Source organism: Perognathus longimembris, chromosome 10, assembly GCF_023159225.1.
Source record: "Perognathus longimembris pacificus isolate PPM17 chromosome 10, ASM2315922v1, whole genome shotgun sequence".
In the NCBI taxonomy this organism is placed as follows: Eukaryota; Metazoa; Chordata; class Mammalia; order Rodentia; family Heteromyidae; genus Perognathus; species Perognathus longimembris.
Genome location: NC_063170.1, coordinates 9024474 through 9040446, shown reverse-complemented (window position 1 = coordinate 9040446; position 15973 = coordinate 9024474). Strand labels below are relative to the sequence as shown.

At 37.6% G+C, this 15973-nt stretch overlaps 1 protein-coding gene across 8 annotated transcripts in view; it reads left to right on the top strand.

The window, feature by feature from the left end:
- Window positions 1-15973, top strand: part of Hydin (HYDIN axonemal central pair apparatus protein) — a 261224-nt gene that overhangs the window by 86180 nt on the left and 159071 nt on the right. For all 8 annotated transcript variants that reach the window (XM_048355151.1, XM_048355155.1, XM_048355153.1 and 5 more), the window contains one exon: window positions 1501-1600. In XM_048355151.1, the coding sequence (XP_048211108.1) occupies window positions 1501-1600 (100 nt within the window). The remainder of the gene's footprint in view (window positions 1-1500; window positions 1601-15973) is intronic.

Below are 15973 nucleotides of genomic sequence, written 5' to 3'. Positions count from 1 at the left end.
TCTTTATTCCAGAGGTTTGTTCATTTCTAGCCAGACTGGATCGAGTATACATTAGGGATTGTCTGCAACAGCAGCCTGATTATTTATCAGCTTGTCTTGCTGTGGCTTTCTGTTGAGCTGGTGAGACTGTTTATAGATTTTTGGATTGTTTGACACTTGCTCATCCGGCTCTGTTTACACAAAATGTCACAGGAAAAAACAAACACGGTCTCCCCCTTTTTCAGTACTTGGTCTCAATACTTAAATGGCCTGAAAGTAACACGGATCACAGTAAACAAATTCTTCAGGAACTCTTATTGTGTGCTGGACATAGGGCAAAAACAGGGCTGCCAGGCTTTGTCAGAGCTTAGGAAATCTTCACAGGCAGATACTTTTAGTGTCTCCTTTTGCAGCTTTGAGAAATTGCTATTAGTTATATGGTTGATACAATCTTTATGCATATCACAGAAATTCTGGTATGAGGCTTTTTTTTTTTTTTTTGCATTAGAGTATCGAAACTTGGTTTCCTGACTAACTCTTGGGTGATTTGAATTAATGCCAACAGTGTGACAGTGGGCCACAGATGCATTCTCATCTGGCCCTTTCACTACCTCGGGCCAGTGCTGTGGGATAGGTGTCCCTTTCCCTTGGTTGGGAAGGTGGTACATCTACCAATGAAGTCAGATACTTCCTTCTCTTTGGCCCCTGTGGACTTTTATAGGCACAGCCCTTGTCATATACATTAACAAATATTTGCAGTTGTGTTTACAATTCCACCAAGCTATGAGCCCTGTTGTTTCACGCCACACCCTTTTCTTGATCTAAATCCCTGGGTCTGGGCACACTTGGGATGGACTGGGACGTGTTCACTGGCTACACACATCTTTTTAAGGAACCCTATCCATCCTGGTTCTCTTAGTAATTCCCTATATAGTCATACATTAACTGAAATTATAGTTGAAGCTTGTTCTAAACTTATACCACCTTATAAATACTGTCTTCTGAACAAAGCCGTGCTTTCTTGTATTTGTTGCAATGTTTCCCTCAATTTTCCTAGAGTTGAACCCTGTGACATTTTCAGCAATATGGATGAACCTGGAGAACATTAAGTGAATTAAGCTAGAAACAGAAAAGCAGATACCATACTACACAATCTCATTTGCTATGTGTAATCTAAAAATCAGAACTAATAGAAATAGCAGAGGTTAGGCAGTTGGGGAAAACGGGAGCTACAGTACAGAGGGTACAGACTTGCATTTTTTAGACAAGTTCTAGAGACTTAATATACTTCGTGGCAGCTATAAATTGTTTATTTTAGTACACCCTACACACTAAAAGGTAATTATATAAGGATATAATTGATTGTAGTAATCATTTCCCTATCTGTAGCCAGTAAAACATGCTGTACTCCTTCAATATAGATTATTCTATGAAAAGATAATTATGGACTTTAACCATGGTTTAAAAGCAGCTCCTTCCTTTCATCTCATCGTTTTAAAATTATTCTTTTCTGTTGTTTAGGAAGGTGATGTCTGGCCCAACTCATCAGCTGAAATCACGGTGTACTTTAACCCCCTGGAAGCCAAGCTGTACCAACAGACTGTGTACTGCTACATTTCAGGTAGAGATGTCTTGTGCGCAGTAAATTTGGGCTACTAGATAATCAGAGCACAAAGTAGGTAGGTGTCTGACTCTGTGTGTGTGTGTGTGTGTCTGTGTGTGTGTGCATGCGCACGCGTAAATGTGCATGCATGCCTATTTATGTGTATGTGTGAGAGAGAGATTGTATGTTTTGCTTGCACATACATACATTTATATACAGTAGGGATATGAAAACTATAATACTACACAATATCAATAGAGTAACATTGGATTCAAGCCATGCAACTCTCACTTCTCTCTAGAGCAGATCAAGCTTTAAAGTGCCTTACAGTTGTAATAGTAGGAGAAAGTGATAGGAACAGCATAGACTTTTGTTTCCCTGTTTGATGCGTAGAACAGCAAGATTATTACTTGTGGTAAGTTCTCAGGGTTATTTTTTATTCCTTTTATAGCACCGGGATACTATTTTTGCCTTCTAAATTTCTTAATCAAAATAATGCATGCCAAGCAGTAAGAGAATGGCAAGGGGAAACTGGAGGAATTAAGTGAAAAAGTACACATAAAATTAGGAATGATGGGAGCTGTATCTTTCACTCTTTGAGTAAGGAGATACTCTTAGAGAAATGAGGAAAGCTGAGATAAACACTTTGAAATTAAGATGGAATTGGAGATACCAGTATAAACTTGATGTCAGTTTATTTAGACAGACCTGCAAATAAATATATATGTAAATTAGGTGTGTGCATATGTGTGTTTCCTGCTTATGCTTGTTGAGGGTTCATGGAAGGTTTGAGACCCTATGAGTCATGTACAGACCAGCCACCCAAAGCTTGGTCTTTAAATATCACTGTCCACTGGAAGGAAATGACTCGAGGACTGAGGCAAAGAATGAACGAAGTGAGCTTGGAACTTCCTCTGGTACCAGAAATTAAAGAAATTCTCAGGAGGAGGGAGGGGGGAATGAAGGAGGAAGTAACAAACAGTACAAGAAATGTATCCAATGCTTAATGTATGAAACTGTAACTGCTCTGTATATCAGTTTGACAATAAAAATTTAAAAAAAAAGAAATTCTCAGAGAATGATGGGGACATGTCAGCATGACATTGAAGCCAATGGAGAGACTCCTGCTAAGTTCAGAACAAGAATAGAATCAAATAATGCTGCTAATAGACTATCATCTGTGGAATAAGAAGGAATCTGTGAATCCACTTCATTAAAATGGGCCATCTGGCAATCATCACAGTAATAACCAATTCAGATTTTTTAAAAAAAACTTGATGGATCTTATGGGTGCTATTTTGGTTAATGCCAGCAGTGATTGATCAACTGTGTAGATCCCTTCTCCCTGCTAGAATGTGGTAAGAAAACAACAGACAATACCCCTTATTATGATATGAGGACAAAACTATATGTCTTGGGTCTACTATATATATATATTTAATAATACCAGGCAAACTGAATCAAAGAGTAGAATGGAAGAACCTTTCTAACCAGAAGAAGGTTTGAGAGAATGTTGCCAGAGTACTACATGTAATCCTCATTGGATCTTTGCTATAAAGACCATTGTTGAGCCAGGTGCTGATGGCTAATACCTATAATCCTAGCTACTCAGGAGCCTGAGATCTGAGGATCCTCATTTGAAGGAAAGTCTGTGAGACTCTTATCTTCAATTAACCAGCAAATATTAGAAGTGGATAGTAGCTCAAGTGGTAAAGCACCAGTGCAGAATGAAAAAGCTAAGGGATAGAGAGTGTGAGGCACTGGGTTTAAGCCCCAGTACTAACACACACACACACACATACACACACACACACACACACACACACACACACACACGACTTTTTAGGTAAGAGATCTAAGGAAGTTGTTTGTTCTCCAGAAACTCTTCTGTATTCTAAATGTTTTTCAGAATCTTTAAAAAATGTCAATGCTGATATATAAGTAAACTATGTAGAAAGTAAATTGTAAAACTCAATAGTCTGTTTCTCCAGCACTACTTCTAAGAAGCACTTATAGTTCTTTTCTTGGGACAGTGATTTTCCTTGCTAACTCTATGCTTATGTTTCTATTTGATGATTTATTAGCTCCACTCTTCCCCTTAGTCCTCAATGTGAAAGATGAAGATAGTAGCTTGCTTACATCTTTCCCTCAATGGGTTTATTGAGTTATAATTTATTTGCAGTGAAACTCAGCCTTTTTCAGAGTACAGTTCTATGAATTTGGACAAACTTGAATAGTCAGGTAACTACCCAAATCAAGACACAGAAAATCTCTGTAACACCATACAATTTCTTCCATATGCCCCTTGGCAGGCACCCTCTTCCCGCTACCTTGGCCTCTGGTAATCCAATCATTTTTATTGTATATTTTATGAATTTTATTATAACCTTAAGTAATATACTTGAGCCTATTTTTCCTCAAATAATATACTTGGAACTTATTCCTTAGACTTTATAATATCTTTTGACATGTAATGATATCAGTAGCTTTTCCTTCTGCCTTCAGTGAGTTATTCTACAAGATCATTGTTGACAACCATAGTTGAGGCTTCAATTTACATAAACATTACTCACCAAAAGGCCAGGTATACTGGGATCACATTTTATCCTGAGTTGATGCAAAATTCTGACCCTGAGTCGAGTCACTCAAACAATATCCTTAAAGTCTATACCAGTAGATTACCTTCCTTCCTTACAAGTATACCTTGCTTTCATTTCCTTCATAAACCAGCAGCACATATACTAAAATTGGAACGATACAGAGAAGATTAACATGACTTGTAAAACTTTTGAGTTCCTCTCCTTATGGTTTTTAGTTGTTTGCTTTTTCACTCCTATCTAGTCTACAATTCATTGTCTTCTCTATGAAGACATTTTTTTCCCAGAGCCTACCTCTTATTGTAGTTTAGTTTCTATGTCTAGAGAAGAGCTGTTATCCAAGAATTTAAAAACACATTTCCTGTTCACCCTATCTCATCTTTTCCTTCTTTCTCTACTCAAGGGCTTTCTCAGACTCTGGATGTTTTCCGTGTTCTTTTTTGCACTTGAGTTCTGAAATGGGATGAAGCCCTGTGTAGGAATGGGATTTTTTTTTTCCCAGCTCACTGTAGCCCATTTGAGTCTGATGACTCATATATTACTTCAGCTCTGGGGAATTCTGTTTTATTACTTCTTTGATAGTCTTTCCTCATTTTTGTTCATCATACTCTTCTAGAAAATGTAATAATCTAAAACTAGCCCTGAAAGATATGGTGCCAAAGAATTAAGGTTTTAATCACTACAAACCATAATAAAAGGCATTAAATGGAATCCAAGGTTATTAAATAGGATGCTTGGAGAAACACAGATGTTTGTTGGTCAAGAAACTCCAAGATGGCAGGATACACTCTGTAGGCTCCACTCTCCCCAGCCACCACACAGCTGCTGCCAGGGATTGGAAGGAATCTGCCCAGATTTTCAGAGTCACCTCCCTGGCCTTAAGTAGTCTACTTGGTACTCCACTGCTATTTGTTTACACATGCTGGTAATTTTCTCTGAAAGTTACTCTTTAACTTAAATGTGTCCTCTTTATTGATAAAGCTTTCCTTACCTGTATTGTACACATTCCAGAAAGCATTTTGCAACTGGGTTTAGGGCATCTTGAAACTTTGGTATAAGTATTTACTCCTCGAAAATTTGAAATAGTTTTGTTTTTCTTTTTCTGTGTCTCTTGTTTGTTATTTTGGTAGTACCGAGGACTGAGTGGTGCCCCCAAGTCTGCCCCCTTCTGCCTTTAGTTCATTTTTCAGATAGAGTCTCCAGCTAATTGTGTCAGGGCTGTTCAGCAACCACAATCCTCCTCCCTCTGCCTCCTGAGCTGAGATTACAACTATGTACCACCTATCTACCTGTTTGGGGGATAGAATCTTACTGCTTTCTTGGGCTGGTCTCAAACTGCCATCCTTCTCCATCGGCCTTCCACGTATCTGGGATTGCAAGCATGAATCACTATACCCAGCTTGGCTCCCCCTCCCCTGTTTTGCAGTCAGACAAAGCAGAGCCAAATACTAAACTAGCACTTGCCAATTGCTTGCGAGAAATTCAGCTTCTTTTTTTTTTCTGACATCTTTTCCAGCCATTTTTTATGTACTGCTATCACCAAGAACATAAAACTTATTCAATAAATATTGATTCAGTGAGTAAGCAAGTAGCTTAAAGATGAATGAATGAGTAGATGAGTTCTAGTTTGACTTGGTCTACTGTAGGGCCTTGTATATGAATGTGTGGTTCTCAGGATAGCCTCAGGATGAATGCGGAATGGACTTGGGAGTATGGGCGTTGACTTGCCTATCCCTATACTTACAGACTTCTTAATGGATCTTGAGAAAATGTTGGTATAGGAGGGCTCAGACCTGGACTTGAAATGTGCCAGTGGCCTCTCTAACAGGTGGTGGGACCACCCTCTCACCTCCCACTCCCCAGGGATCCTTCAGGGGCTGGTTACTCTCTGGGAGGTTTCCAAACATTACATAACCAGGGGTGTTCATCTCTTGTTTTATTTGTAATTCTTAGTTCTGCCACAGAATTCACATCCTGGATAAATGGAATCATGCAATTTTCCATCTGCATAACAGTTCTTTCTTATTTTGTTAGTGGTTTATTAAAAGATACAGATGCCAAGGAGGGGCTTCATTTACCTAGTAATTCCATATTTTCTTTCCTGTAAATTCCATGTGATTCTTTGTGTCTTTTTCAAGACATGGGAAGGATTCCTTTTATCTTCAACCAGTTGGCAACACTGCCTGTCTGAGGGGAAAAAACACAATGTAGGCAGATAGGAAAGATCCTTCCCTTCTTTGACTTTGCTTTTGTTTGGTTTGAGATCTACACGGTATATAGGAGCAAATACATGTAGGGATTCTTCCTTCTCGTGCTCTTTTCCCTAGGTAATAGCTTACTTTACGTACTTGTAATGTTTTTGTTTATCCTGCTCATTAGCTGTTTACTGACCTTCATCTGTGGCCTCTCTGTTGCTGCCTACTTTCTTATTACATAGACAATGGCCTAAATTATTGAGATCAGAAAACTGATGTTGAATTATCTTTTATTTATATTAACTGCCTCTTTCTACTCATTTAAAATTTACTTTATGCTTTGATGTTCTATAGTTTCAATCTGATGAATTTCGCTTTATTTATTCTGCATTATATTTGATATGCTTGAGACTGAATTTCATCAATTCTAGAAGATCCTCAGTGATTTTATCTTAATGTTGTTTTCTTCTCATGTCACTTTTCTAATGCTTTTATATATGTACATATACATATATGTGTGTAGATAAAATATGTGTATACACACACACATATATATATATCTTTCCCTTGGAATAATCATGTATCTTAACCTCTTCATATTTTCTGTCTTTTTATGTCTGTATGGCTCCTAGGTATTTTTTCTGAGTTGTTTTTTCTAGTTAACTAATTAACTTTTCAGCTATATCTACTCATCGGGGTATTTATCCATTCAGTTTTTAATTTAATTGACTTAGTTTTTCAATTTTAGAAATCATATATGTAGCTTGAATAATACCTATTTTTTTGAAATTTTTTGCCAGTTCTGGGGCTTGGACTCAGGGCCTGAGCACTGTCCCTGGCTTCTTTTTGTTCAAGATTAGCACTCTACCACTTGACCCACAGCACCACTTCCCGCCTTTTCTGTTTATGTGGTGCTGAGGAATCGAACCCAGGGCATCATGCATGCAAGGCAAGCACTATACCGCTAAGCCACATTCCCAGCCCCGAATAATTACCTATTTTAATTCCTTAATTGTAGTTTCTATTTCTTTATGTCTTCAAAGATTATTAGAAAGCCTACTAGAGTTTCTCTAGGAATTTTTAACTATCTCAAAATCTTCTGGTGCTCATTTGAATGTTTGTGGTAACCACTGGTTTTCCTCATACTGGAATAGTTCTTTAAGTTATTGTATTATGAATTCATTTTTAGCCTGGGTACTAGACTGTGCAAATACTTCCGTAGGCAAATGTTTTTTATGTCTTCTGCTAAGGGCTCTATGATTTTTGTTCAGCTTTTGATTTTTGGTCCCTGTACAGGATGAGACTTTGTTTCTAGGAACTTCTGCTCCACATGGAGTGCTAGCTAGAAGATGAGCCTCATTATTACTTCCATAGACCAAGGCATAGGCTTAAGAGAAAACCTTTCTAGACTCCTGGATTTATGAAAAGTTCAATTCTCCACTTTAAATAAGAAACAAGACTTGGTTTGAGGGTAACACTAATGCCAGTAGACCACAAGGCCACTGTCTGCTCTACAAGTCTCTGCCCTTCTTTGGCGAAATTTGCCAATTTATTATTATGAGTTCCCTTTTCACTTCTAGTACTTTGTATTTTCCTTTCTTTGAGTTTGACTACACATTAAAATATATACTTACTGTGTTTTAGTAATTTTTTTCTTTTTGTATTTGGGGTGGAAGAATGGACCAAGTCAACTAACTCGACCATGTTGTCAGAAGTTAATGTTGTTAGAAGTTTTGGTTTGTTTAAGTGATGTCCGTAGAGAATCTGCATCAGAAACAAACTAGCTACTCATTAAAAATGTAGGCTCCTGGGTTTCACTTATGTTTTATTGAAGCAAACTCTGTGGAAATGGTACTGGAGAATATTCATTTTAAATGAGGACTAAGAAACAATTCTAGCAGTTTTCAGCATACAAGATTGACATGGAGAGAAATAGATTATATTTCTTCTACATACTAAAAGTAAAAAATAAGAAATGGAAAAATTTTAAAGCAATATCATCTACAACAACAGTAAGAAATATGTAGCACTTCAGCTGGATATGGTAGCCTGTAATCCCAGCTGCTTGGACAGCAGAGATCAGGAGGATCACAGGAAGTTTGAAGCTAGCCTGAGTAAAAGCTTAATGAGCTTCTATCTCCACAAATAAAGCCGGTGACTCACCTATGGAAGATGCAAAGGTAGAAGGATTGTGATTCCAGGCAAAAAGTATGAGACCCTATCTGAAAAATAATCTAAAGCAAAAAGCGCTGGAGGCAGGACTCAAGTGGAAGAGCACTTAACTAAGAAGTTAAAATCCCAGTAGTGTTAGAGAAAGAAGGAGATGGAGAGGGAAACATTCTTAGAAGCTAGGCAGGGTGGCACATGCCTCTAATCCAAGCCACTCAGGCAGTGAGAGAGATTAAAGACCCAAATATATGGACCACTATACATTTGCCATAAGTTGACAAACTCAATATTGTTAAAATGTATTTCTCCTTCAATTGCATCTATAGATTTAATACAATCAAAAGTAATACCTCAATTGCTTATTAAAATAGAATTTGATGAGTTGATTCTAAAATTCTAATGAACATCTAAAAGTCAACTTTGGAAAAAGTACATTTGGAGAGCTACTACTACCAGATTTCAAGAGATATTTAAAGCTACAGTAATTAAAATAATCCAGAATAAAATTGCCATCTGCAAATTCTTTTACTTTAATCACATCTTCTGATGTGTAATGTAATATTCATCCTTTTGCCACATATACTAATATTTATAGACCTAGTAGTATTTGACACATGGGTGACCTGTAGGCCATCATGTAACCTACCACAGATCTTGTGTGGATGTCCTTCTACTACATAGCTCATCTTTCCCCACAGAAAATCAGTACCAGGTCTGTCATGAATCAAATTTACATAACGTATATTTGAACACATTTGTATATAAGCACCAAATCTTGCACATATTAAACTCATTGAGCTTCTCAATAATTCAGTGGGATAGAGAAGATAGTGTCTTTATTTTATAAATGAGGAAGCTAAGGCTCAGAAAACTCAGGTAGATTGTCTATAGGAATTATGAATACTAAGGCTTGAATCCTGTATTGTGTATACCTCATACCCCTCCATCCCCTAAAGACATATCTCCTGTGGAATAGTATGATCTATAGTCCACCATTGTCACTAAAAGGAATAATTAAGTTCCCAACCTATCCAGAAACTACACCGAGAAGATTATAGACTAGTCCATGGAAAAATTGAGATTGGTCCATGCAAAAAACAAAATGGAGAAGACCCCATTTCAATCAATAAAAAGCTAAAAATGATGGTGTGTAGCTTCCACAGCTACATGGAAGCAAATAGGAAGATCACTGTCCAGCCCAGCCCAAGCCAAAACCAAGACCTTATTAAAAAAATAACTTCATAAAGGGTTGGAGGTATGGCTCAAGTAGCAGAGGACCTGCCTAGAAAGCACAGGACCCTAAATTCGAAGTCTAGTACTCAAAACAAAACAAAACCCAAACCCTTTACCTAGTTTTTCCTAAAGTGTTTAGAAACATCTATGTAACAACATCTTTTATATGACACCAAGCATTTAAAATGGCATAAATTATCTATAAGCTTATTAACAGTATATCAGTTTGTAGCAAGTAAAGATGGTATATTTTCTTTTTACAGTGCTGTGAACATGAGCCATAATATAAATTCTGTGTTGAAGTTTCTAAAAATGCTACCTAAATTGGTCCCTTGTTGGTGGTTGCCCTAGGTAACTGGCAGAAACAAATTCTGTGACCCACAGAGGACTTAAACCATCAGGGGATATGTGAGACGATGTACTGGTGATGCACAACAGGTTTGAAATGAAGACTCAGGAGACAAATCTGCTTTCTCAGAACAGCTTAATCTGGGCTGTGGCACACACTAAGTTTTAACATTGCAACTCAAGCATGAATGTTTTGCTGGCGAGTGCATATACGTATGTATTATGGTATTGCTTATTTTGATAGTGAGATTTGAGGATCTAAAAATAACATATATCGAGCAATTTTGTGCATACAAAGATATAGTGAAATATTTTAGTTAACATCTAGGCAGGCATTGTTTACGTTTCTTATTTATATTGAGTTTATACAAAATAACATTTGTAATATATAGATAAACCACAAGGAATACCCCTTAACTGTATGCACTTTAATTTTATGATCATATTTTTCTGGGATTCACTCATAGCACACACTTGGCTACAGTTTAATTATTAATATTCTATTGTTGGACTATTCAAAAGTTCCACTCCCAATAGACATGTATCTTGCTTCCAGATTAACGTTGCTCTGCAACTAAGAATCATGCTCTTACAGCCCGGTGCCAGTGGCTTATGCCTGTAATTCTAGCTCCTCCAGATGCTGACATCTGGTAGATTGTGGTTCAATGCCAGATAGAAAAGTCTTCAAGATTTTTTTTTTTTTTTTTGGCCAGTCCTGGGCCTTGGACTCAGGGCCTTAACACTGTCCCTGGCTTCTTTTTGCTCAAGGATAGCACTCTGCCACTTGAGTCACAGCGCCACTTCTGGCCATTTTCTGTATATGTGGTGCTGGGGAATCGAACCCAGGGCTTCAAGTATATGAGGCAAGTGCTCTTGCCACTAGGCCATATCCCCAGCCCAAGTCTTCAAGATTCTATCTCTAGTTAACCAACAAAAATCTGGGCTGGAGATGGGACTCAGGTGGTAGAGAGCCAGAAAGCTGAGTGAACATGAGTATCTCTGGGACATACACGCTGCACCCATGCAGGCGACCAGCTAACCTCTCCACAGTGGTTATGCCAGTTTATTTTCCTACTGATAGGAGATGAGTACCCCTAATATCATTTCATAACCTTGATTGCTCCTAGGATTGATCAACTTTTAAAATTTGTCCCCTCAAAGAAAACATGAAAGAAAACCTCACTGTGGTTTTGATGTCCATTTCTGCATTACAAACTTTGTTACATTAGTGAAAATAACATATGACTGACTACTCATGTTTCATGTCCTGTTAGACGTTGGCCCATTTTTCTAAGGTTTGGTGTTGTCTTTGTCCAGCTGATTTATAGCTGTTCTTGATACAGTCAAGATGATAACTCTATCTTTACGTCTATTGCAAGTGCCTTCTCAGAGTGTGTTTCTTCATTTTAGTACACTTTGTTTGCTTAAAATCCCTTTCTGTACCTTGTGGATGCATCACACCAATCTTCTTACATCCTTACATTGCTCTTCATCCTCTGTATCAAGTTTCCCTCTACTTGCTCTTAAGGACACTTGTGATTAAATTGAAAGCCCATGAAGATAATCTTAGCTAATCTTCAAGTCTACAAATTCTTAATCATATCTCTGGCCATATGAAGTGATATTTGTGGATTTGGGTGTTAGAATGTTGACAGCTTTGGGGACCATTATTCAGCCTACCACAGTTCCTGTTTAGATGTTCAGTTGTTTAAGCTCCTACTATTCCATCTTACCTCATAAATATTCAATTCCTGCTATGTTGCAAACCAGATTCACACATATGTATGCATCTCTTCTGAGTTCCCTGCTTTGTTCCCTTTGTCAATTTGCACTTTCTGTCCCAGTGCCACACTGTCTTATTAACAGTAGCTTTATATTAGATTTTAATGTATAATAGAGAAAGTTTCCCAATTTATTCTTCCTTAGAAATATCTTGGTTATTATTGGGCCTTTAACTTTACATTTAAATTGTAGAATTTTACCTGCTGGCCTTGGATAGATAGGTAGACAGATGGATGGGTGGGTGGGTGGATGGGTGGATGGATGTATGGATAGATAGACAGACTAGAAGAATATTGGCATCTTTATGATATTGAATCTTTCTCTTTAAAAACATAGTCTAGGGCTGGGGATATGGCCTAGTGGCAAGAGTGCCTGCCTCATATACATGAGGCCCTGGGTTCGATTCCCCAGCACCACATATACAGAAAATGGCCAGAAGTGGCGCTGTCGCTCAAGTGGCAGAGTGCTAGCCTTGAGCGGGAAGAAGCCAGGGACAGTGCTTAGGCCCAGAGTCCAAGCCCCAGGACTGGCCAAAACAAAACAAAACAAAACAAAACATAGTCTAGCTCTACCTTTACTTACATATTACTCAGTCCTTCTGTAAAGTTTTACAATTTAATCTTTGGAGGCCTAAGTATATCTTGTTGATTTATTTCTAGTTATGTTTGTATATTGTTTTCTATTATAAACATTACTTTGGAAATTAAATTTTCCTAGTCATTTCTGGGTGTAGAAGTCTATCTGGTTTTTGTATATTGATTTGGTGACCTTCAGTGCTATTGTTTATTAATCTAGAAAACCCAAGTTCTTCTGGATTTTCAGGTAGACAGTCCTGAAATCTGTGAATAAAAGCAATTTATTTGTTGTTCTTATCTATGTTCTCCCCATTATTCTTACCTTATTGCAAGATAGTAAGTGTAATATCAAATCCCTAAAACATCTATCTTAGATTATATCTGAGTTTGGGCTGCTATTATCACAGAATAGTGTAGGCTAGGCTGTTTATGAGTAACAGATTTGTTCCCAACAGTCTGGAAGTTAGGAAATTCTAGTTCAAAATATCAGCAGACTTGGTGTATGTTGAGGATCTATTCCTCATAGCACCTTTCTGCTGAGTCCTATGTACCTTGTGGAAGACACAAACAAGCTTCCTAAAGTCTCTTTTATAAGGGCACTAGTCCTATTCATGTCTGCTGTCATTATCAAATCATCTTCCAAATGCATCACTTCTTAATTTCATCACCTTGGGGATTAGGATTTCAGCCAAGAATCTGAGGAGGTGAAGACTGGAGGAGACACATAACTTGACCATGATAGATGGCAAGTTTTCAAGTACCCATGGTTGCAATTTTCTGATACTTAATGCAATGGAATCTATTGTAATTGGGAATTTTAGCTTCATTAAAGAATAGTATATCTCTGCTTCTTTTGAGAAAAATCTCTGGGTTAAAGAACACAGTATTTTATCCTTTAATAAAGAACCTGTCCTTGAAGAACTTGTCCCTCTTGGTATTTCTTGCCAAGACAAGAAAATAATCTGCCTAGAAGATCTTATAGAAAATTAACACTTATAATATGACCAAATTTTTATGCAGCCTATTAGACATATAAAGCAGTATCACTTGAGGTCATCTTCTGTCCTGGGTGAGGAAAGTGGTTAGCTACTAATAATAGTTACCAATTCTTATGAAAGTAATTAGTAATGCCAAAGAAACATTGACCATACTTTAGTATAGTACTTCTCCATTTTTCAAATAGGAAGGCAGTCGAGGTAACAGATGGAGAAAGTTTTAGGCCTGATGGTTATAAATAGTCTAACAGTTTATTCCATGATATATTTGCAATTCTCTTTCTTTGCCATTCTGAACGTTGAATCTCAGTCAAAAATCCATCCCTTTTAACCAAGGAATACAAATTATTGCCTGTTGATTAGAACTATAAATAATGGAATATGATGGCAATGTTTGAGCCTTCTGAAAGTTTTACTTGAATTGTATAATATTGTTATTGTGGATACCTGATCTTTAGAGGAACCTCTTCTCTGGGAATCAGATGGAGTGGGGGACACTGACTAAATCAGCAATCCCAAGTATTATTAGGATTTCTCAAAGTAAGACTTGCCTAATGACCACTGTGTTGTCAAGCACTAGAAGGGACAAAGGATAGAAAGGGTTAGTCATGGGAAGTACTAAAGATGCAAAAGCAACAGAAGACAATGAAATGTATAATGTCACAAGAAATTATAATGGTGGCGATAAATTAGAACTACCACCTAGATGTTCCAAGTATATTTTCTATAATACTGAAAATAATATTTACCAGAGCATCAAAAATATTTTGGGTATGCACAAGGTTAAATACAGAGCAAGTATGTGCTTTCCCTTAAAGAACTTGAAATTCAAATGGTGTAAATGTAAGGAAAATCATCAAACTATCAAGTATTTTCAGAAGTGAGAGATGATATGACAGGAACCCCTAATTACTCTTGATATTAGTGCATCCATTCTAGAGGACAATATGGTTACAGCTATCAAGTTGGCAAATGTGCATGAGTTTGTTCTAAAAATTCTACTTCTAATAATGGTGGGTTGGTTGGTTTGAGTCAACCTATCGCTCTGGAGAACAACCAGAAAAGCCAGGCAAACTATTTTTAAAAACTGTTTTTGAGGGCTGGGGATATGGCCTAGTGGCAAGAGAGCTTGCCTCGTATACATGAGGCCCTGGGTTCGATTCCCCAGCACCACATATACAGAAAACGGCCAGAAGTGGCACTGTGGCTCAATTGGCATAGTGCTAGCCTTGAGCAAAAGGAAGCCAGGGACAGTGCTCAGGCCCTGAGTCCAAGGCCCAGGACTGGCCAAAAAAACAAAACAAAAAAAACAAAACTGTTTTGAAGGCAAAAGAGAACTACCAGGAAAGTGCAAAATTATGGAGCCAAGATCCAGAAGATAGAAATTAATCATCAAACTTGAAGAGCCATGGTGTTTGTGGTGTTTCCTAGGAAATTGTCCAGATAACTTCCGATTTTAGACTGGGGTCCAGTGGGAACTGGAAGCTGGCTAGCCCTCACAAATCTTGAAGCTCAGCTTTGAATCACTTTTTCACTTGATTTGATTGAGACACTTCTTCTCCACTAAAGTTCCAGAAGAGAATTAATGCCTGAGACTCTAAGGTATTTATTGATTAGGGGTATAGCTTCTCTTTTTTTATACCTAGAAGCTCCATACCCTTTGGGGGAGAATTAAGAAATACTCGAATGATTTGCTTCAGAGCTTAATTCTGTACCACAATCTTAGCTCAGGACAGTTAAATTAGGTTCTTCTGGGATTATAAGTATCCCCAAGTTACCAGCCAGAAGCTACAGAAGTTATCTTCTTAGGGTTTCAATTATCTCTATGAATTTCATATACCTAGACCATCGTTCAATCAATAAACCACCCAGAAGATAAGGGGATAAGATAATCTGACAGAAAAACCAATGGATACCCAGAAAGCTCTAACTAATAGAATTGTCAGACACAGAATTTTTAAAGTTATTTTTATTAGTCATAGGAGAGGTGGGCACAGTGGCTCACACTTAAAATCCCAGAGACTTGGAAGGCAGAGATCAAGAATATCACAGTTGGAAGCCAGATGAGGTGAAAACTTAGTGAAATCCCTATCCCTACCACAAGCCAACTTTACAGGAAGCATAAGTATTGAAGTCTGGTATATGGTATATATTTGACATGGTGGATCCCTTTGAACAATTAACATATATCTTAACCAAAATGGCTGTCAGGAAGGTGATATATGTCTTATCTGGGAAGGTAGGGTACTAGTGTATGCAGACATGTGAAATAGTATGTGTATGTGTGGTACATGTGTGAAAATGGAACTACATAGCTTGTTGAGATTCGCTTGGGAAAGGGTGGGTGGGGTATAAGGAAAATTGATGGGAGAGGGATGAATCTGATCAAGGTGCATTGTATGCATACATAGATGTGTCAAAATGAAACTGTATAACTTCTTGATTCTAATCTTTAAAAAGTTGGGGTCTAAGTCATTCCAGTGTTGTCTCATCGCAA